The sequence below is a fragment of the Megalops cyprinoides genome, chromosome 3 (assembly GCF_013368585.1).
Source record: "Megalops cyprinoides isolate fMegCyp1 chromosome 3, fMegCyp1.pri, whole genome shotgun sequence".
NCBI lineage: Eukaryota > Metazoa > Chordata > Actinopteri > Elopiformes > Megalopidae > Megalops > Megalops cyprinoides.
In genome coordinates this window covers 16,026,222-16,049,389 of record NC_050585.1, presented here as the reverse complement: position 1 = coordinate 16,049,389, position 23,168 = coordinate 16,026,222, and the positions used below count along the sequence as shown (strand labels likewise).

Below are 23,168 nucleotides of genomic sequence, written 5' to 3'. Positions count from 1 at the left end.
TGTCACAATACACGCTACACTTCCTCACATAAATACAGTGGAAATGATTGAGAAATGCATGATATGAAGACCGACAACTATGTCAGGCGTCTTTCCCCGAGGCACTTTAAAACAATCAAGTGCACCAGTGCAAACAAAGAATATCATCACTTATACTGCTCTCTCACATGCTTTCTCTCTCACTCGTATGCACACTGAACCAAGTGTCTTAATATACAGCAACCCTCACACCCTTTTCATACATAACATAAAAGGCTTTATCTGTGCCCATGTTTCAGTTTTCCCATAGTTAAAATATTTTTTGCAATGCACTTACTTCAAAGCACTTCACTGAGTCATTACTGCCAAATATTGCTGCTGGTTATAACCAATATTTCTATAACATTAAAGGAGGGATGGATAGTGAATTTACCACCCTATAGCATTACTCTAAGACCCCGTTTACACTTGGTTTTAAAATGCGTCTTGGGTGATCAGATCACAAGTGGACAGCGCTGAATACAAGTGTAAACGACCACCAAGACGCATTGTGATCCGATCACTCAAACCACTTGCCAAGGTGGTCTGGGACACATTTGACCACATATCTTTTTTAGTGTAAATGCTAATGCGTCCTGATGCATCCCCGACAAGGACGTAACAGGAGAATACGTCATCAATGCAGGACGTGGTGGTTGTTTTGATGACAGCACGCCAACACTCAAAAAAATGCTTTTCTAACATTCTTCCTTTCTCGTCTTGTCCTGCGTTCTTTTGCAAGTCGCAAATGACTTTGTCCTGCCAATCGCAACAGCTGGAATAGCCCGTACATGTATATTAGTTCTTAAAACATTTTTGTTTTCTTAGCTAGCCCATGCTAAACAAATCTGGCGCTTGTCTGGAGACAGAGACTGATGTGGGCGGGGTGACATAGGCAGTAATGAAATCTGAACACAAGTGGTCAGCTGGACACCTTGGAGATGCATGTTAGACACAGGTGTAAACAGCAATGTGTCTCGGCTGTCCACTTGTGATCCGCTCGCCCAAGACGCATTTTAAAACCAAGTGTAAACAGGGCCTAAAGGATCGCTTTTTTCAAATGTTGTTGTTTCAAATGTTGTAGGCGACGCTTCCACTTATTAGCTGTGATCATGATGATGTCAACATTTTTGGTACATAGTTTTCAAGGTCTGTTTTGACCAGTAAAATCCCCTACCTCTGGGAAGTTTATACAGATAAATGTTGAGTAGTTGTGTTCACTTCCAGTGAACTAGCAGCTACAATCACAGAGGCTGTACAGTACATGTCTCATAAGGAAACTGTTAATCAGCAACAGACATGTGTGCATAACATATTTCACCTCAAAGAGACACGAGGCAGTTATCTCTCAAGTCAGTGACATATCATGGGCAAAACACTCTACAGCATAGACTTAATCAATCAGCAGGATGAGTGTTCCCCAAGCAGTGTAAATGCAGTCGGACTCATCCAAACGTCTGGTGCTGGTCTCAAAGAGGTTTGGGCTGAACTTTTGGAAAAAGCTGCAGAGACAACATGAAGAAATGTGTCAAGGTACTAAGAAACTGGTCTAGATGAAATCTCATTCAATTTCAATGTTGTATCACCGTATCAACTTTCCATTAATGGAGAAGCATTCTGATATCTAACAGGCTCTTAAGTGCCTGACAGAATCAACAGACAATTTTTAATTCGGTCTCCAATTACACAAATGTTAAAAAAATATAGTTTAACACATATCACCACAATCTAAAACATTCCTTTTTACAACAATTTGACTATTGACATTTTCAGTTTATACCCTTTATGTGTTTGCCACCTTATGAATCTCATACCCCAAAGTAGTTGTTTGGCACAAATCCCTCTCTGCCGCAGAGGGACGCCCACCACCACTCCGCCCCCTCAGGCTTCATCAAAATGGTGACCGTGTCCCCTTCTCGGAAGCTCAGCTCATCTGGGGCCTGGGCAGAGTAGTCCCACAGGGCATAGAGCACCCTGCTGTTCTCCACACCCATGGCCTCTTCCATCCCTGCAGTCACACACACACACCCAGATACACCAGTTAGGGGACCTTGATATGGTTGACTCACATTCACAAATTACTTTCAGAAGGCTGCACTGGCACGAGGCCAGCAGCTACTCAGCATGTCCTCATGCAAGGTTGTCTGTTCCTTGCCCTGCTTGTGGTGCGCTGGATCCAGTGTGTGACAACCTGTGTGCCACTGCTGTGCTGTGCTGCATTGCATTGTGTTGTGTCCTGTTGTGTTACTCAGTGTCATGTGACCACGTGTTGCTCCGGTTCCGATTTGCTCTGTGGCGCGAGAACTCACCCCTCAGGAAACACTCGCACTCCTTGAATCCCGGGGCGAAGGGGTCGCACTTCTGGGCCGCTGTGGCGCCGTCACCTACTGTCACCGCCATCACCGCGGCGCCGTTCCGCACCAGTAGCTCACAGGTGGCCAGGTCATTATTCACAGCAGCGCAGTGCAAAGGCGTCCTGCCAGAGGGTGAGGGGTGGTCAGAAAGGTCCCCTTGGTGTGTAAATGGGGACATGATGAGCGCTATAGGGCAGCAGTGAGGTGTAACGGTGAGGAGCCGGGCCCGTAACCAAAAGCGTGCCATTCCAATTCCCCATTACGGCACTACTGCAAGGTACTTGCCTCAGTTGCCTCAGTAACTATCCAGATGTATAAATGGATAAAACTGCAACCTATGTAAATTGCTATGGATAAGAGTGTCTGCTAAATAACAATAATGTAATGTACTGTAATGCAAAGCATCATGAGGAGAGGAGTTACACAATGAAAAAATGAATGCCCATTTGTGTCAAATTAAAGTAAACTGTAAAACTGGACAAAATTGTGCATTCATTTTATCAAGGTTTTTTTGATACAATGAAAAGTAGCTTGGTAAAATGAAACTCAGGTTGAATAACTAGGTAAAGAGAAACTCAACAACTGAATCATTTATTTTACATTTACAATTTCATTTAATTTACAATTTGATACAAACAGATTTAGAGACAGAGGGTGTGAAAAGAGGTAGCCATTAATGAAGTGGAATTCATGCAGTGAATGAGAGGAAAAGAGGGGGAAAGGAGTCAAGGGGCAGGACTCACCAGCCATGGCTGTCCGGTGCACTGACGTTGGCCCCGACACGCACCAGGAATTCTACAATGGCATTGTGTCCCCAGCAGATGGCGTTATGCAGTGCAGTGATGCCCTCATCATTGGGCTGGCTGGGGTTACTTATCTGCATAGCATATAGCACACCCTGCAGTTATCTTATATTCCCATCATATAACTATGTGTAACCTGAATTTTGGCATTTTTGGTCATCTCTACCTCTTTCACTGCCCTCTGCACGGTGTCAAGCTCTCCAACTGAGGCCCCATCCAGCAGAAGTACCAGTGGACTGAGCCGGGCCCGGCGCCCAGAACCTTTACAGTCCCTGCTACGCCGCTTCAGAATGGACCGCAGGCCCTGGGGGAGGGAGAGAGGGAAAACGGTTGGTGTGTGTGTCTTGCCTGAGGAGCACACAAGAGCAACCCCATTCTGAGAAGGCCAGCTGCTCCTGAAGATCTGTGTAAGCTGCAATGAGGAGCACTTGTGCGTCACTCTTTCCCTCTCACCTTGGGCTGGGGTGGGACCTCCACAGGTGCTAGCGGCAGGGTGGCTGTGAATGACGGCAAATTGGGACTGTCATCTGCGTCAGAGGAACTGCTGTATTCGCTCTCTGGCTCCTCATTGCGGCGGCGGTACTTCCTGCGAAACAGCCTGCGGATGATCTGCTTGTATTGGTTGCGCTGCACGAGGTGGGGTTTGCAGAAGGGCTGCGATTGGTCCTCGGAGCTTCTCCTCTTCAGCGCCCGGGGGATCTCGGCACGGAGGAGCAGCAGCTCCTCTGAGCCAGGGACCTCTGGAACCACCACAGGCTGGAGGCGAGTGGGGCTAAGAGGCCGGGGGACGGCTGCACAACCTCCCCCCTCACTCTCCAGCTGCCTTTCTGAGGCTGAGCCCAACTGACTCTTCATTTGGTCAATGCTCTCCATTTCACCATCCAGCTCAGCAGAGTTAAGCGCTGAGGCCACACATACACAAACATACACACACATAAACAAACACACAAGTAGGTATATACACACACGCAGAGACACAAACAAGAAAAAATAAGACACAGAAATGTCAAAAGAGAGTCTGACAGCTGGTCATATAAAACGGACAATACACTGCGCACTTTCGGCTGTACCTCCTCCACAGACTGCTGGCTGATCCTGATCAGGTGCTGTGAGTGGGGACGGGTCCCGCTGTGGCCAGGGTGAGGCCTTCTGGTAAGGGGACCCTTCGCCTGCTGCATCCATTCTGCAGGGGTGCCGGGTGGACACTGAGTCCCCCGGGGGGTTCTGGACCCGCATGATGACGGAGAGAGGAATGGGGTGGTGCCAACAAGCCTGGGACGCAGAAGGGATGGCCGACACAGGGGTTACAAGGCGCAGGGCACCGTAAGGTGAAAGGGGCAGGGGTGAGGTGGGGCTATCATGCTGCAACGACAGATGGGTGCTGCGTGGGAGTGAAGGGCTGGATGGCTTGATCTGGTGGATGGGCGAATCCGGAAAACTCTGGAGAAAGAGAGGCACACACAAAGACAGAGATATATCATCAGAGGAACTGAATGAGTGCAACTTCAGAAGCATTACAACAGTAACATTTTTGTGTGAATATAGTAAAATAAAGGTCAGATGACACTGTAGAATGATGTGACTAGAGAGCTATACAATTAAGGCAAAAAAGGTGCAGATGCACTCTCATGGGGTCTCCAGGGACTGACACCAGTGATACAGACAGAAAGACAGACACAGACCTTGCTTAACACAGGGGGTGGGGAGTCCCGGTTGAATTCTTTCCAGGTGGCAGTTTGCATTCGGTCCCCCTCTGTAACAGAGCCAGAGACAGTGAGCCCAGCATTCCTCATGCCGTGCTGCTATACTGCTGTATGTGTTGAGCAGTAGCTGTATTTCCCATTATGTGTGATCTGCTTTGGGCCCCCTAGTGCACTACAGTGGTCTAGCATGGAGTTTTTTACAGTTAGCACTGCACAAGCCGGACACACCTGTATACTCACCAGCTGTATTGAAACTGCGAGGGAGAGTGCTGGAGGCTGACTGGCTGGAGGGGCGAGGGGAGACACTCCTTCTTAGTTGTGGGGACCCGGGGCTGCTGCAGCCAGAATTGTAAGGAGACATGGCGTCGGGGGAGGGGTGCATCGTCATGTAAATTGATTGGTCAAAGGCCGCTGGCCTGGAACAAGGGGAGGGGCTCCGTTCCATGTAGCCTGAGTGCCTACGATCTCTTTGGCCACCCTTATACTGAGACATACTTCTCAGGTCACGAGGGGATCTGCTGGGAGGTGGCTGCTGACCATAGGAGTAGTTTGGACTACTACTGGGCCAGAAAGAGGGGGACAACTTGTCTTTGGTGGACAGTGAAGGACTGAGAGTACTTTGGGAGGAATCAGATGAGGAGGAGCCATATCTCCTGTCTAAAACTGTGGAAACCAGTGAATGGGGGCTGGGCTCGATGATCTGGGAGGTCGGCGTGTATGACAGGCATTGAGCACTGTCGCTGTCCTTGTTTCTGTCTGAAGAGCTGCCAGGCTGTTGCGGCTTTTCTTCGGAGATCGTCAAGCAAGCCTGCACACGAAGGCAACAAAATGAAAATGCTCATTATTCTTAACCAGCAGCATACAACTCACTGCCAGAATGCTGCACATGGCAAGGGTGAATAATGCTCAAATGATACAACTCATAATAAATGGAATGTATGCAAATATGAATGCGGGGCTGCAGACATGCAGGGCTGTATACCTGAGGCTGGGGCTCCATGCTTGGCGTGCACTCCTTCAGTAGGGTGCTGAACTCCTGCGACAGCTCATCCGCCATGGCCAAAGAGGCATTCAGATCGCTGTCCAGACTGTGGACTGTAGCCACCAGCCACCCCCCCCCCCCCCCCCCCCCAAAAAAAAAACAGATAAGTACAACACACACGTACACATACACATGCAGACATCAAACACACACCCACCCACACACACACACAACACACACGTACACATACACATGCAGACATCAAACACACACCCACCCACACACACACACAACACACACAAAGGCAAATTTATTTTAAAAGACTTGAAAGTGTGTCTGTTATAAAGAGAACATGCATTTTTAGTTGAAGACCATGTTCTACTAACATTTTCCTCAGTTTATACTCACAGAGCATGTTGGTGCCAAAACTCATATCCGGATTCATGCCTGCTGGCTTTAGCCAAATAATCCTCTTATCCTTTTCACTCCTCTATAACGAAGATTCTGGAAATCTCTGTCAAAATATAAAATCACTCACTAAATCAGTCAATCAGTATGCTTATCTACATTCTTTAAGGTGCAGCTCTTGTCCTGAAATGCTGGGCATTAGTTATCATCGTTTTGAGAATGGCACTCGGCGCTCTTAGACTCCTCCCAGCACTCCTTGTTCCCTCCGAGTTGGAAGGCAGCCATTTTGTGGCTTGAAAATTAAACACTCCACAAGTTTAAACAGGTTGAGCCATCTTAGCCAAATTATCTTTTCAATCTAAAAAACATGATTGTGCATACATCCCCATTGTGAAAGGTCTTGCAGCAATGTGTCATTATTGCACTTCTGTCCAAAATGTATTAATGTGGCAAAAAATTACTCTGACACACACAAATACACACCCCAAATACTCATGGATGACAACCTCATACTCCAGTGCCACAGCTTTGTGCTGTGGTATACACATCTTTATATGTTTTTTATCTTTGACTGGTTGTGAGAAATGTCAGGTTATGACCTCCAAAAACTTTAACAGCATAAACCTCATAATTCTGAGATCATCCTAAATGGACAGAACCAGTGCCCTTGCCCCAACTGTAGTAAGGCTGTTTTTGATGACTAAACTGTTACTGTCAATGAGTGATACTCTACTTCTCCTTGTGGGAAATGAAGTAAGTGAGCAGTAGCAATAAACAGTAAATGATGAGGTAGCAGTGATGAGGTAATTTCTGTATCCTGCAAGTGACCTCACTCTGTAGACTTCACACACTCTCACTATAGAAAGAGAGTGAGTCAAGACTAGTCTGTACAGATACCCAGGGGAGACAGTGAAGTCCCTGCGTAGTCTGCACAAACTCCACAGAGACAGTGACTCAAGCCTATAGTTTTCATAGACTCACAACAGATGGTGAAGTCAGTCTATACTCTTCACAAACCCCAGCGAGACAATGAAACAAGCCTGTGCTTTTATAGACCGGAGAGAGACCTGTACTCGTTACAGCCAATAGAAAGACAGCCTCTACTCTTCACATACTTGAGAGGGACAGGCTACACTCTTTACAGACTCAAGAGAGACTATATAGTCTTAACCAACCCGAGAGAGAGAGAGAGCCTATCGTCTTTACCGACTTGAGAGAGAGCCTATAGTCTTTGTAGACTTGAGAGAGGCAGTGAAATAAGAATGAGTCAATAACGCCACCCAGAAAACGGTGAAGTCAGTCTGCACACAGGTTGCATAGCACCTCCTCATCCACAGTGACAGGTATTTTGTTAACTAAACAGCTGCAATAAGCTGTGAACCTTAAACAAGACTGAGAGGTATAACTGCGATTGAGCACCACTATGGTCTCAGGTGAGCATCAAAGTCAACAAAGCCAGCATCATCTGTACACCAAATTGTTTATATATATAGGACCCAAAAGGAGAGTTAGGGTTATTCAAATGATTAATTCAAAAGGTTACCAGAGTAATTCCCAGCTGGATTGATTCCCAGTGATTCCCAGATCCCAAATGAACAGTGTTCATTTAAGATAACTAAGAGCAGTGCAGGCACATTTTGGTTTTGGATAGTTTAATGTAGGAGTAATGAAGAGAAGAAGCATGGCCCAGCAAAATAAAAGGTAAAAATTTCTACTCTGTGTCCAGGAATGCCCTGATTCATGAATATTTTCCTCCCTTTCTTCATCCCCCTCTTTCTTGGTGAAGTATGGTTTATCGCCAGTGTCTGCAGAAGAATTACATGCAAGAATTGTCTTAATATCACTCACTTTTCACTTCAAGAGATTTTCTAACCTTGCTGTCAAGCCCTGCTGGGAGCTTGAGCATGGTGCCATCTCAGAGCAATAAAACATGCATGACAGTAATGAGTCCTTACACGCTGTGCCAGAACTGAAAACAGGTACAAACCTACCTCACTTGTTTGTTTGATTTTTGTTTGATTGTTTGTTTTTCAAAAGAGGGCTCCCTTCTTCACATTCCCGCACTTACTTCTTGCTGGACATTCAGTACTGTATAATTCCATTACGCACAGTTGTCCAGAGTTGCATTCAGTGGACATTATTAAGTTCTGTCACTCAAGAGTTCAGATAGGTTTCCTGTGCTGCTACTAGGACAAGCCCCCACTGACTGTTTTCACTCCTCTATGAAATCTATAAACAGGCAGAATTGCTGACCAGTGAACCAGACAAACTTTACTCACCTCCACAAACAAGAAAGTGACAGACATTGCCTGCAGCTAAAATCACATAATATTTCTGAGGAACTGTAGCCAGACACACCTTCATGCATACACGCACACACACACACACACACAATATGCAATTAGTGGAGGCCTTTGTATGTTTTGTGAACTTTCAACCCAAAGACGTGATCAAGGATCAACTTATCCCATCCTTGTGCTTAACCAAAAAATGTGGCACTGATCCAGGGTCAAGTGCCAAATGTAACCACATTTTTCAGTGTAATACATACACATTCTATTTGTTCCCCAGAAGTAATTGCACGGGCCACTCCAGAGCAACTATGTTAGTGATTCATTCCATGGGTATCAACCAAGTGAAAATAAACATGATACAAACTCCTGATTATGTGGGAGATAAATACGGTGACAATACTTAGTTGTATTATACTGTGGGCAGACATAAAGCCATCTATGACAGAATACATTGCTTACTAACTGATCTGCTAATTTGTGAAATTGATTTGGTAGGTAATTACACTATGACTACTGAGCAGGGCTGGTATTTTGTTTATATTCTGTATAAAATATCTGTACTTTACTTGTAATGAACTTTATTTGTAATGCAAAATAACCTTCTGGTTAACCTTGGCTAACCTTCTGTAACATTGAACATTGTGTGTGTGTGTGTGTGTGTGTGTGTGTGTATGTGTGTGTGTCGATGTGTGTCAGGGTGTCTGGGGAGAGGTGTGAAAAATGACACAGTGCTGAGAGACCCAAATTCTCCCAGCACGTGATGGCAATGAAAAAATGTCTCAGCTCTTGACTGGCATTCCACAGGGGTCAGCACATTGAAAATTACTGCCAAATACTGCAAGAGGACCTGAGCCATCCAGAAACAGGAAGGAAGGAAGGGGGGGGGGGGGGGATTCAAGGTCTAACGTATTATTCTGGTTCTATAAGAAAAATCTCACAGAAAGGGTTTGGTTTGGTTGAATATTTAACCTATTTGAATATCCAGTTCATAGGTTTTGTGCTTGTCCCCTGGGTTAATTGTCAAATATTTAACAATTTTGACCAGAAAACATATAGTACATACAAAGTATCCAAAAACACTTAGGCTTAGATTGAAAAGGGAAAGGCGAACTGCTGATTGCTTCCAGAGACATGCCCATGGAGCTCTTTAAGAAAACATGCCACATCACAGAGAGATGGGGGATGCTTCTTAGCTAGTTTATCAGCAAATACCTACATACTATCTACAACACTATCCATTCACTACAGTATGATCATGGTTACAAATGAAACCCACTCTGATTCCAGAGTGAAAATTTTGTTTAATTGAATGTGGGTATTGTTTTTTCCTGAACATTCGTATGTGCTATACCCCTATTTGCCACTGTGTGTGTGTGTGTGTGTGCGCGTGTGTTGGTGGGTGGGTGGGGGAGCGCATCGTCACATATGATATAAGAGATTCGTACCCATGTGCTGATCGGCTATAAATAAGTTGGCATAAAAGAAATTGTGTCCATGACAACATGAAAAATGATCTGTCACTATAGTACAGAAGGTACTGTATTACAAAAAGAGGAGCGAAAACAGAGAGCAACAACAAAGACAGGACACAAAGTCAACAAAGGATCACTGGTGGCAGCTAACATTATCACAGAGAACAAATACACATTTTGCTCTGATGTCAGCTCTTATGAGTGTACCTGCTGGCTGAGCTTTCTGAATGAAGGAACCGTCATCAGAGTGGTCTTTTTCAGAGAAGGACTAGATGGAGAACTTCAGGTTTACATTTCTGTGTCTATGACATCAAACCAATTATTTGCTCTTGATGCTGCTGCAATCGCAGGTGACACATGCTCTGAGTAGAACATGTGAAATAGTGTGAGCTCACTGACAAATTAAATATGTGTAAGTGTGATTAAACCATGATCCACCATTATGTATACCTTCAAAAGTTTTCATTTAAATTTGCACACTTGTTAAATTTGCATGTTCATGCTTTTAATCTGAAGTTGATTTATAAGTGAGTGAGTGCCAGTCCAATCACACAAAATTCCCCTTGGAATTCCCTCTCCGTGTGCCCATCATTCATTATCCTCGCAAGGCAGATAGCTGCCCATGCATGGTTTTTCACTATATGACACCAGATATAAGCCATTACATGCCTTGTACATAATTAATTTCGCTTATATTTTCATATGGACTTAGACCGTGGTCCTGCCATTTGGAATAAAGGGTTCTCTTTAAAGAGTAAAGGCTCTGTGTCGGTGGTCATTAAATCAATAATCATTAAAAACCCAACTGAACTTAAAAGTGCAAAGCAAACGAAAATGCTGAGATGGCGAACTTAAAATGTATCTTCGCGTCCTGTCCGCACATCTTACACAAAAGTCACGTGCGTCTCCGATACCTGGTACTGTAAGTGCCAGGAATCCCCTGGAATCCATGGAAACGCCCTATTATCGAATCCATGTTACAGCACACCAGTTTCCTGATTCACTAACCGCTATAAGTTAATGAAGTGTTAAGCTTTCCATAACTCATGATAAATATTACTAAAATCTTTGCCCAAAGTCATGCTTTTGCTTTGGAACCCCTTAATTTACCCATTAAGTTTTTTTTTCCAGTTTAAGAGCAACTCAACGAACTGTATCGAAAAGACAAAACCGGGCCAGCGTAATGGTTTTCAGGGAGGTCTACGAACTCCCTTGCTTTCACCAGGACTAAAAATGAAAGCGTAAGAGGTTAAAATGTTCTGTAGCCTACATTGCCTGCGTAAGTGAGAAATAAAACGCATAAAGACGTCGACTTACCTCTATCAAAACTCAATTTCATATGCGACTGCTATTACTCCGAAAAAACATCTCCTTTCCGCGTTGACTTATGACTGCGGTCTCTGTCTAGTTCTACATGACCTGCACACCAACCGGTTATTTGACAAAGCATGATAGAACACACTAGCTCACTATCTCACCCTCCGTAATTCGAGGCGCAGGAGTTCCCACGGAAGATATGGAACAAACAACCCTCCCTATCTGCAAACCATCATGCATAGTCTTATCTGTTTTACACCTGCAAATATTTTACGATAGACCTGATCATACCCAGACAACCAGTTCAGTACTTTTACTCTGCATATGTCCACATCGGTGTATAAGCGCAGATGCTTGCCAAAAGAATCGGGACGACACAAGTCCAGTGCATTCATTTGCTAGTTTTTGTGGGCTACTGATAAAAACTTACTGAAAAACATAAAGGAAATTTTCAAAAAAGACAAAGTTCATGCTTTCAAAAATTCTAGGAAATATTAATTTACTCCAGGCATTGGTCCGCTCAGACATGAAAATAATTGATAGATAGCTATGACGGACAAGTCTTCAAAATTAGGTGCCAAACGTGAAAATACACAGGACTGCAGCGCATTTTCATATCACTATTTTGCATAATAATTGGTAATTTACAGGCAAAGAACGCTGTGATACGACTAATGATAGAAAGCACCACTAGTCGGTCAGTACATCACCATTTGAAAGACGAGCTATCTCTTCATCAATCGCGTCAATCAATCTACCAGAAAGCATCTGGTAAGCATGTGGGTTTTTTTTTTTTTTTTTTTTAATATTGCATTACACACATTAAGATGTATGTCATGTCCAAAAGCTACACAACAGGAATGAAATAGCAAGTGCAAGGGAACATATTAACAAGACGGTCCTTTTCAAAGGGTCTATTCTGAAACTTTACAAAGTTTCATTGTAAATTCATGGAACGTATATTACTGTAAAATATCTAACCGTGACTGCCATCTGGTGGAACCAAATGAGAATAATCTGGAGACTTCCTTTCGGGTCGTACGTTAACTGCAGTTTAAAATAGGTGGGAAACTCAATCAAGCGTCGAATTGATCATTGATAGGCAACATTAACAGCCATGTGGCGACGAATTGTTTGATAAACATTGTTTTACCGTTAACGTTATCATTGAAGGGTCCACGATGGTGCTATTTTAGAGGCAGACTATTGTTATTAACATTATAAACCCTACTCGAGGTTTCTGGCTGTATTGTGAGTGGTGGATGTGTTGTTTCAGGGCATGTCAGGGTATTTTCCTAACGAGCTTGTGTGGTCCACAAAGAAAAATACTTGCTAGTGCTCAGTCTATTTCCAATACGCAGTGTCGTAATGGCTATGGTTTGTACACTTACAAGTCACCGTCACTAACTGATGCTGTCATTTTTTGCCTAGTTTTGCCTCTCATAGAGATCCTGTCCCTGTTGGCCAGTATAATGGATCATATTGCATAACTCGCTGGGTTGCTGGCTGTAAATCTGTCTTATTATAAATTGTTGTGATGCCAGAGATAATACGTCAAAACTAATGGTCATTCCCATGCAGGATTTGTAGGCAACCTGAGTTTTTGACGAGGCCGCATGTGTAGCCCACTTCTCAATGAGCACATCCCCTCAACAAATTTGTTAAAATTTGTTAAAGCCAGTTTTTAAAATATTAGGTAGCAGTGGCTGCAAATATAACAGTGCCTTCACTTACATGTGTTTTTGGTTCATGTTTTACTATTTTATTGCCTATATAAATGTGATTGTCACTGGTTGTTTGGACAATATATTTTTTACTGTGATGTCTTTAGTTTGAGAGTCCTCTCTGGGCGGACTGAGGAGTTTGGCAGGCTGCAGGTGGCCCTTGGTCCACAAGTTGCCCGCTACTACTGCAGTGATAGAAACCCATTGTTCCTCATCTCTCCATGTTATCCCTTGGAGAGATCATCTGGAAACCTGGTGTAAGTTTCCACAGCAAATTTATTTCCAGATGATATAACATATTTTTACTTAATCCCTTCTGAAGTAACCCATTTCAGCCTCGCAGTTTGCAAATGGGATTGCTTTGTCTACATATTTTTCATCATCCATTCATGAAATGAAAAATATCACAAATTGTTTCTTTGTCAATCTTTGCCAAGGAATATTCAAGTATACTGCCCTCCAGCATGATTTTAAAAAATAGATCGGTTACTGAACACATGAACTGAACCACAAAGACCGCACATTTAGAGCATAGACAGAAAACATACACCTTCACAAAGCAGAAAGAAAACATTGTTTCTTCCGAGTGGTAGTAGGGAAAACATATCCTAATGTTGAATGCTATATATTACTGGAGTGTTCATAAAATTTATGTTGATATTCACTACATTTTGAAGCTGCAAATTGATTTCAAAAGCATAAATTAATAGATGAGTTCCCCATCAGGGAAGTGTTTGTTTAGGTATATAAAAGCCCTCCTCACAGATCACGCTCCCGCACACTCGTGTCGATCATTTTAAATCTACAAATTGCGTTTACCTATGAAATAGTGATGTGTCGGTCGCGAACGAGTCGGCTCTATGAGCCGGCTCCTTTACGTGAACGATGGGAGCTCCCGTCTGAGAGCGGCTTTCTTTTATTTTATTTTATTTATTTTTTTTGTTAATTAATACAATACAGAATAATAGGATGATCTTTTCGCCACACTGCTCGGCCACAGCCACTCCATACACTGACTGGATGTTAGAATTGTAACATACATTTATTCACGGGGACCAGATGCACTGTGTTTAGTGTTTGTAGCGAAACGCTAATTTACAACGTTCAATATAAATAAAACGTTCAATACACATGTGTAATAGTGTTTGATGTTTTTACACCAAAGGTTATGTAAAAGAATGGTATTCTGGAAATTATTAGGTTTAGTATAATTACATTGAATAATTTAAGTGATATACGTGCACACATACCAATCACAGGTCATTGCTAAATTTGGCTGAATTAAGCCAGAAGTGGAAGAAAGAACCAGCTGTCATTGCTGATCTGAGCGAAATGATCCGGAATACTAAACAGAGCTGGAATTCCCATCACTTCTATGGCACGAAAACTTGGATATCCGGAGAACACTGACGAACGAAGCTAGATGGGCAGCGCTTTTGTCCAATCACAAGGGGCGGTGTGGTGACGTTGAGCTCACCTACGGGAGCTGCTGAAGGAGGGAGGAATATCGTCCATTTTGTGGAGCTGGACATAACGAGTGAGGCGAGGGATACGGGTGTGAAACCAGCAGCTGAAATAGGTAATATTAACGTTTGGTGTGCAGTGTTATGCTAGCTAATGTTACATCAGATGCCGGTAGACACTATTTGGAGCTTTTCGTGTATTAACGAGCTCACTTAGCTAGTGCATCCGTTACTGTATCAGCTAAACAAGTTCATCTGGTTAAGTAGCTACAACTAGGTGGTGATGCTGTGCAAATGTTAATGTTTGTAAGGTACCTGGCTACATACATACCTGCTCTTTGCATGACATTAAATGTCTGGATTTCTATAGCTAGTTCTCGAGTTTCTGTTTATGCGCTTTGTATTTCAGCAAAAATATTGTAGGGCTGCACGATATAGCTGTCGCGATATATCGAATAGCTATTTTTAGCGCAATAACAGCTGTCCCCGGTATGTGGCGTTAGGTTTATTCCCCTTAGTCATACCTGATGCAGGAGCACACCGCCAGAGTTCAGTGAAATGCTTCCGGGCCAGAAAAATATCACTTGTATCTATATGTTGGTTAACTTACCTATAGTTTTGAAAAACACATATCATATGTTTTCATTCTTTATCTTTGTAGCCATGTGTTTTCTATCTACCACGTGGAAGCAGGCAGCATAGTGCTGTTGCTGTGATATCAACATTGAATAGATACAGTGGCGTTTTTCCCCGGGAAGCATTTCACATGGCCTTGGCAAACTGTGCTCCCTCATGAGATATGACTGAAGGGGAAAACAATACGGGAATAAACCTAACGCCACACACTGGGGATAGCTGTTATTGCGCTAAAAATAGTTATTCGCAGCCCTAAATTCAGTACCGCAACGTTAGCTATCTCAAGAAAAATAAACCAGTGGGGAGCGCCAGTCATTGCAATGTGTCGGAGTTAAAGCTTTGCAGGACCTTAAACTGCACTGAGCATGGTTAATTGTTTATTTTGGTTTGTTTTGCAGAGTGGCGTTTTGAGAAGGAAAAAAAAAACAGGTATTCCTTCACAGATTTACAACATGAGTGGAGTAAATGTGAAGAAACTGAAAGTCAACGAGCTGAAAGAGGAACTTCATCGGCGAGGGCTGGACACCCGTGGCCTGAAAGCGGACCTCATCGATAGTTTGCAGGTTGCGCTTGAGGCCGAGGCCACTAGGGAAGGAGGCGGGGCGCCGGTTGCCCTTGGAGAGGGCTACGGCATCGGCGGGGAAGCCGGAGACGGCGATGATCAGGATGAAGGTATAGTAGGCTAACGTAACAGCTAGTGTGGCGTGTTATGCAACGTGACTCAAATGAGGTACAGTCCATGTCGATAGTTTGAAGAAAAGTAATTGATTTGTAGTAATTGGTAGTATTGTCTGTGGGTTGAAAGTTTGATTAACATCACTGTAGTGTGGTTGACGTCTCCTCAGCTGTGTACCGTATCTAGCACTAAAATAGCTAGTGTTGTAAAACAGGATTATGTAGTTGTATAGATGTTTCGTATCGGTGATCTCTGAAACTCCCAAGAGAGCCATTGTTTGTTCTATTGATGCCAGAAGGCACCTACCCTCTCTATGCAATAAGTACCTAAGAAGATTTGTTTTTTGTAAAGTAGATGAAGTTGAAGGTGAAGAAGAGGATGATGACGAGGAGGAGGAGGAAGACTACCCTGAGCAGCAGGAAGAGGAAAATGGAGAGGGAGGGGAAATGGACATAGAAGAAGCGTCTGATATGGGCTACGGCATGAGCGAGTATGCTGCAGGCAACGTGCCGGAGATCAAACAGGAGTACGAGCAGGAGCTGCTGGAACCAGAGAGTAAGCCGGGTGAGTGCGGAGTGTACCCGGAACGAGGTGCTGTCTGAAGCTGCTGTGTTGCCTGTGAGGGGTCAGCCCATGTGAATTCAGCTTGATAGAACTGAGACTTGGTTTTGTTTGTTTGAAATAGGTCGTATAAATGCATTTGCCTCCTGTGAGTAATCATCAGAAGCTCCCAAGTGATGTGTTCGAAATGGGCATACATGGTTTGTGGTTTAAAAAAACTATATAGCTATCTGGTAAAGAATGTTGGCTGGTCTCATCCATAAAAATGTTCACATGTCCAGACCTGAAAAGGACTCTGATTAAAATGTCTGTCTTGCTAATAGTAAAATGTCTTATGTTGACAGCTTCATATCAGCATGTGAGTTTTTCCCCCTTTGGCATATAGCAGTCAGGAGCAGGGCTTGTAAAATTTGCTGGTTTGATTCCCCTCTGGTGACTTCTTACTATATCCTTGAGAAAAGTACTTGACCCAAAATTGTTTTAGTTAATTCCTAGCTTCACAAGCGGATGACATGCAGTTTTTGTGAAATGTAATGCATGTGGTGTATGAGTTTAAAACAACATTGAAACAATGCTGTCTTATTTGTGTTCAGAAGAGTATAAAATGAAAAAGGAACTGAAGAAGGAGGAGGAGCAGTTTGAGAAGCCAGAGGAGGAGCAGCAGTGGCAGCCAGAACCAGCCAATGAATGGGAGGCTCAGGAGGCAGCCCAGCCTAAATTCGAAGATGACCGCCATGGCCCTTACGGCCGTAAGAGACCTTACGATGAGGCCCGAGGGCACGGCTACTATGAGCACCGTGAAGACAAGAGGTAATTTTGTGTTAGTGATGTCTTGTTTCTGTGCCACTGCTTGTGTTGTCAGCCCGTGCTTAGGGCTGGGTGGTATACCTTACTTTTCGGTATACCGTTATGGATTCACACAACGGTGTGGATTTTTACTATACCTTCTACAGTGGTACTTCATTGTTTAATTTGTTTAAAATCATAAACAGCTATGGAAATGTAATTATGATTTAATAGTGTAAGAAAATAATTAGAATAGGCTAAGCCAGACTGATAAACATTTTGGGGAAAAAAAGACAGTCGTGGTCCAGTGATTTTTTTTTTCCATGACCGGAAACAGTGTGGCCCAAAAATCAACATCAACACAAGCCAAGATGGAGGGAAAAGCTAATGAGGATGTTGACACTGCTGGGTGGACAGAAGAGGAAGACTTGGTCCCTAGGAAAAATGCAACTTCGATAATTTGGACTTGGTTTGGGTTCAGAAAGAGGGACACTGCGCAAACTGAGGTAATTTGCAAACTGTGCAGGCGGCATGTCTTGGCAAAAAGCGGTAATACGAGCAACCTTTTTAGTCATCTCAAGAACAGCCATAGGAGCGAGTACAGTGATAGTGTTAGAATGCGTGAAATTGCTTCAAAACAAAATGCGACACCAAATGGCGAGTCAAATTTGAGGCAAACTAAAAGAGCAAACTTGTTTGTCAGTGCATGTCCCTACGACAAGAAAAGCAAACGATGGAACGAGATCACAAACGCAATAATTGAACACATCGCCAAAGACATGCTGCCAATTTACACAGTAGAGAAAGAGGGGTTCAGGAAAATGATAAATACTTTAGAGCCCAGGTATGTCATGCCGAGTCGGAAGTACTTCAGCCAAACGGCACTGCCAGAGAAGTATCAGGAATGCAGGAAAAAGGTAGAGTCCGAGATCAAAACAGTGGCCTACTTCGCTTGCTCTACTGATCTATGGTCAAGCCGCATGTCGGAACCGTACATCAGCCTGACTGTGCACTATATCAGCGATGACTGGAAGTTAGTGAGCAGGTGCTTGCAAACCTCCTACTTTCCCAATGACCATACGGGAGAGCTGCTTGCCCAAGGACTGAGAGAGGCGCTACAGACCTGGGGACTGAAAGAAGAGCTCCTGGTGTGCATGACCACAGATAACGCGACCAACATGGTGAAGGCCATGGACCTCAACAGCTGGATGAGACTGCAGTGTTTTGGACACCGTCTTCATCTGGCCATTGGTAAGTCTGAACAGCATTGTAAGCGCTGACTTGGGATTAACATTTGTTTACATTGAATGTTTATAATGAGGTTATATATACACAATGAGTGTATTGAGTGCTTAAACAGTGAGGTTATTTTCACTGACCTGAAAAGTGTCACTCTATCCTCCTGACTTCAGCTGCAGTAGGATCCGAGTCAGAAAGAAGCATAGTCTGAGATAGCCTTGAGGGAGGGTTATTTCCTGTTCAGAAAACTAGCTGTATAACAATTTGTGTGGAATTAACACAACAACTGTTATTGACTCTCCATTTATGGAATAAAATAGCCTTTAAGCACTTCACGTGTTTAATAAAGTTAACGTTGTTAGCCCGCTAACTTGAAAAGACAGCTTTGTGGTTAAGCCTACCCCCCTCCCCTGATCCTAATGTTCCACCTAACGTTGTAATGTTTTTCCGAAACTCATGATATTCCTCCGGGGGTTAGCCAGGTAATTAATCTGCTTGACAGCTATGTCCAATATGTGGCTGGTCTAAATGAACATTGTCTGATTAACTTAAAGAGGACAAAACCCAAGTGACATGTTAAAAGCGAAATTAAGGATGCTGAATTTCAGTTTCAGGAGCTACTAGTCCACTGCAGAGGGAAGTGTCGAGGATAAATAGCTAGTTATTTCTTTGTTTTTTATTTAAAGGGCTTAGCCTTGCATTTCCTTGGTGAGGCTATTATTAAATATACAGGGCTCCAGACTAACTTTTCCACGGGTAGCACTGGTGCTACCAACTTTCTCAGTTAGTCGCACCAGCACATGATTTGGTCACATTAGTGCTGGGCGGTATGACCAAAAATTTTTATCACAGTATTTTTTAAGATTCTGATGGTTTCACGGTATATCACGGTGTAGCGAAGGGCGAGAGCAGTCACCCCACCCGGCCTCGAACCCAGGTCTATGGAGTACCAAACTGCAGCTTTGACCGCAACGCCAAAGAGCCAGGCTCGTTAGTCTGGCAGTCAGAGCGCATACTCAAGTGTAGTGACAGCACTCTGTCACACTGCCCTCCCCTTCGGGAAGTGCGCCCATGCACTTCACACACCGAGGCGTCCCTCACGGATTCCCCTGCCGTACTTCTCCCATCCCAGGGTCCCCCACTCACCAGTGCTTCACCCATCTCTGGGGTGCCTCACACGGGGGTCAATCTAACTTGGGGTCCCTCATACGGCTCACACACTGGGCACACCTCCGATGGACTCACGGCCAGCCATCCCACCATTAACACCATTTGTAGCGAAGGGCGAGAGCAGTCACCCCACCCAGCCTCGAACCTGGGTCTACGGGGTACCAAACTGCAGCTTTGAACGTAACGCCAAAGAGCCAGGCTCGTTGGTATGGCAGTCAAAGCGCATACTCAAGTGTAGTGACAGCACTCTGTCACACACGGGGTTTTTTTTTTTTTTTTTTTTTTTTGCATGACTGGGCCTTTATATAGGTTTGGGGCTTATTCTACTGTCAGGAGTACATAGAATATAAAAACATTTTAATTTCATCATGTATATAATGATGACTTTGGTTACTATAGGGTTTGCTTGGCCCCACAAAATGACACAATATATGAAGGAATCGGTATGCATGAAACAGTTGCAGAATGTAAACAATTTTTATTGTGCAAAATAATGTAGTAAAAACAGAACTTAAGAAAATATATATGCCAGCAACTTTAACGTTGCTTCCTTTTCAAAACAAAATATTTTAAGATGGTTCTATAAACACTATAAACTGACTTAAAATACTCAAAGTGTTTAAGTATTCAAAGAGATATTTTTCAAACGTTCTATTGCACAAGTAAGAAACAAGCTTAATATTAATTCACAATATGTTATCCGTCAAGCCAAGGTATTCAGGTATTAAAATGGCTGTTGAACAGTCACAATTCTCTTGGCTCTCCATTTAACAAATAAAACATTCCAACTCCGGTCTCACTTTCTTCATCCTCCATCTCCGTTTTGTGTTCTTTAATCTACCTGGCTAGCTAGCGAGCTGTACCCAGTATGCCGTTCGGCGGTGTGATTTTGTGTACAATTAATAGTGTTACACAGTGGTGGGTGGTGAGCTGGAAACAGCTCACCTCTTTCCAGCTCACCAGCCGCCACTGGTGTCACAAATTGTTGTGTGCCATGGTGTTTTGCCCTGTTAAAGACAGTAAGTTGTGGGTGATTAATTGTTTTGTAAAGTTATAACCGTTGGTAAGAAGGGTACGCACAGTTAATAGGGGTCCCCTCTCAATACACTGCACAGCGCTCAGTACCACTTCTAGCGGCGAACAATATTATATAATTTGCTGCCTATTGAAGTGTTACAGCTGTTTTTTCAGCTATGCTACAGTATGGCGGTACGTGGTCCGTACAGGAAATTAAAACCGGTATACTGGATGAACCGGTATACTGCCCAGCACTAGGTCGCACCCTTTTTTTGGTACAGCATGGTATTAAACAATAACCTTGCATGCTAATGAATAGTTGTCTTATTTTGTATACTTTGCATACTCTAGTTTTGCATTGACGTAAAGATTGACAGTGACTCGAGACTTGATATTTGCAAAATATTTTAATCGGAACACAGTTTCTCTGCCACGAGCAGTGGCTGACAAAATAGGTCATCTTTTGTTATATAATTTTAAAAGAAAACATAACAAAAATGTTATCAAATAAAAGCAAAGCATAACTATGTTATAGGCAGTGTTGAACTTGATGACCATTTCATTCTCCTCCATTGAACAGTTACTCTCATCTAACTGCTGAAAAGAAGTGGGGAGGGGCTCAGTGTTTCGGGTGATGCATCGGTCCCTGCAGGCTTTGTGTTTCTTACTGTTGTGCAATTTCAAAGTTTCAAGCTTAAACTGTGTTGACCCAGTAACAAGTTTAGAGTTGCCTGCAATGGACGGGCCACATTGCCTACAATACACACGCAGCATAGCATTCCCCTTGTGCCGTAACCACGGGTGCTGCATTAGCCATTGTGGTTGAAAGTGGTACTTTTTCTTCACTGTGTACAATTCACTGGCTCATTTTGGTCACAGTCTGGAGCCCTGATATACCATAATCAGTGTCATTTTGACAAACACTGGATGGAATACTTAAGTTTTATATCTGCGTTGGATGAGTTAAAGTATGCTATGTGCATATTATTTTCTGCAGCGAGCATTAAGGTGGTGGTGCTGATTATTGGTAGGGCAATGCCACACCAGTACAACTATTTGTAAGACAGGTGCCCTTCAAGTTTGTACAACTCAGGACTTATGCATGGATAGATGATGATGACAGGGTTTTAATATTTTTGTTATGTATAAGCAGATACTATAATGAAAACCTTTTTACAATGTCTTTTTTTTTTTTAAGAAGTATGTAAGTACGTATTATAGTCATGGTAAATATTATATGATATTCATGGTTTTGAGTAAATTGCCATTGTCTTGATAGTAAAAATGTAGGCCTCATTCATATTGTCATCATGAAGATAAGAAAACAAAGGAAATTACCTGTTTATTTTTGTTTGATTGTGTGTGTTTGTTTGTATTACAGAGAAAGGTTTTCAGGATTCCCGCATTGACCGTGCAGTTGGCGTTTGTAAGAAAGTGGTCAGTGCTTTCTCCTTCGCATGGAAGAAGAAACAAATGTCAACTGCACAGGCTGAACATGGCTTGCCTGACCACAAGCTTATCACTGAAACTCCAACCAGGTGGGGCTCTCGTCATATGATGATACAACGGGTGCTTGAGCAACAGAAAGCCATAACCCAAGTACTGGCTGCCGACAAGAAAACGAGGCATTTGGTGCCTACATGGCAGGACATCCTTGTTCTTGAAGCAGTAAACAAAGCCCTGGCTCCCCTGCAGGAGTTCACTAATGCACTATCTGGGGAGAAATATGTCAGTATTTCTTACCTAAAGCCTGTGCTCCAGCTTTTCAACAGTAGTGTTCTAAAGGTGGCAGAAGATGACACAGACCTCACAAAGAAGATCAAAACCACGACTCTGAAATATCTGAATGACAAATTTTCAGATCCTGCTACAGATGACCTTCTGAGCATGGCGTCATTTTTTGACCCCCGCTTTAAGACCAACTACATCAGCAGTGACAGGATGGATTTTATAAAGACCAGAGCAGCATCAGAGCTGGAACAAATTCTCTTACAGCAGACAACACCCACAGGAGGTGAACCTACTATACCGCAAACAGAAGCTGATCAAGGAGTAGCAGACCTGGTTGAACCAAAGCGTAAGAAGACTCTGGGAAGCTTCTTTAAGAAAGACCCAAAGGACCAAGGAGCTGCCTCAGTTGGCACAGACGTTATAAAAAAGGAGCTAGAAAGCTATCTGCAGATGGCGGATGCAGACAGTGAGTCTGACCCTCTAGACTGGTGGAGAGCCCATGATGTCAAGTTCCCCCGAGTTTGCCAACTGGCTAAGAAATACCTATGTATCCCTGCAACTAGTGCACCTTCTGAAAGGGCATTTAGCACAGGTGGGAATATTGTGGCATGCTACAGAGCATCACTCAATCCTGAAACTGTCAACATGCTTCTCTTTCTGGCCCATAACCTGTAGCACCACCACACAGAGACAATAGTGAGCACAACTATCTGTGAGTTTGTGAGCAGCCACATGTTCTTTCAGTTTGTTTTAATTCAGCGATTAAATTTAATTTAGCAATTACATTTTGAATGTTATTTTGAAAATCTGTTTA

At 43.4% G+C, this 23,168-nt stretch overlaps 2 protein-coding genes across 3 annotated transcripts in view; one reads left to right on the top strand and one right to left on the bottom strand.

Moving 5' to 3' along the window:
• Positions 1-1,022: 1,022 nt before the first annotated feature.
• On the bottom strand, positions 1,023-11,453 carry LOC118775261 (relA-associated inhibitor-like). The gene is made up of 12 exons (XM_036525085.1): positions 11,352-11,453; positions 6,269-6,374; positions 5,861-5,973; positions 5,119-5,686; positions 4,858-4,928; positions 4,246-4,615; positions 3,629-4,077; positions 3,342-3,479; positions 3,116-3,249; positions 2,328-2,494; positions 1,833-2,026; positions 1,023-1,520 (listed from the first exon to the last, which is right to left on the bottom strand). Exons 2-12 carry the CDS (start codon positions 6,303-6,305, stop codon positions 1,488-1,490), a joined length of 2,274 nt encoding a protein of 757 aa, XP_036380978.1. The 5' UTR covers positions 6,306-6,374; positions 11,352-11,453; the 3' UTR covers positions 1,023-1,487.
• A 3,142-nt stretch (positions 11,454-14,595) lies between these two features.
• The window catches only part of LOC118774371, a 42,392-nt gene continuing 33,819 nt past the window's right edge, over positions 14,596-23,168 (top strand). The window contains exons 1-4 of one of the 2 annotated variants that reach the window (XM_036523711.1): positions 14,596-14,654; positions 15,573-15,846; positions 16,205-16,414; positions 17,005-17,221. In XM_036523711.1, coding sequence (XP_036379604.1) covers positions 15,627-15,846; positions 16,205-16,414; positions 17,005-17,221 — 647 coding nt within the window. In that variant the 5' untranslated portion in view covers positions 14,596-14,654; positions 15,573-15,626. Of the gene's footprint in view, positions 14,655-15,572; positions 15,847-16,201; positions 16,415-17,004; positions 17,222-23,168 lie in introns of both variants that reach the window. The other variant, XM_036523709.1, reaches the window with a different exon arrangement.

Bases quoted from the DNA above. Each gene is read 5' to 3' on its own strand.
- LOC118775261 (XM_036525085.1), bottom strand. From the start codon at position 6,305: ATGAATCCGGATATGAGTTTTGGCACCAACATGCTCT. The intron at 5,687-5,860 runs GTATACAGCCCT...CTTCGTGTGCAG, and splicing joins GCATGGAGCCCCAGCCTCAG to GCTTGCTTGACGATCTCCGA. The intron at 3,480-3,628 runs GTGAGAGGGAAA...TCCCTCCCCCAG, and splicing joins AGGTCCCACCCCAGCCCAAG to GGCCTGCGGTCCATTCTGAA.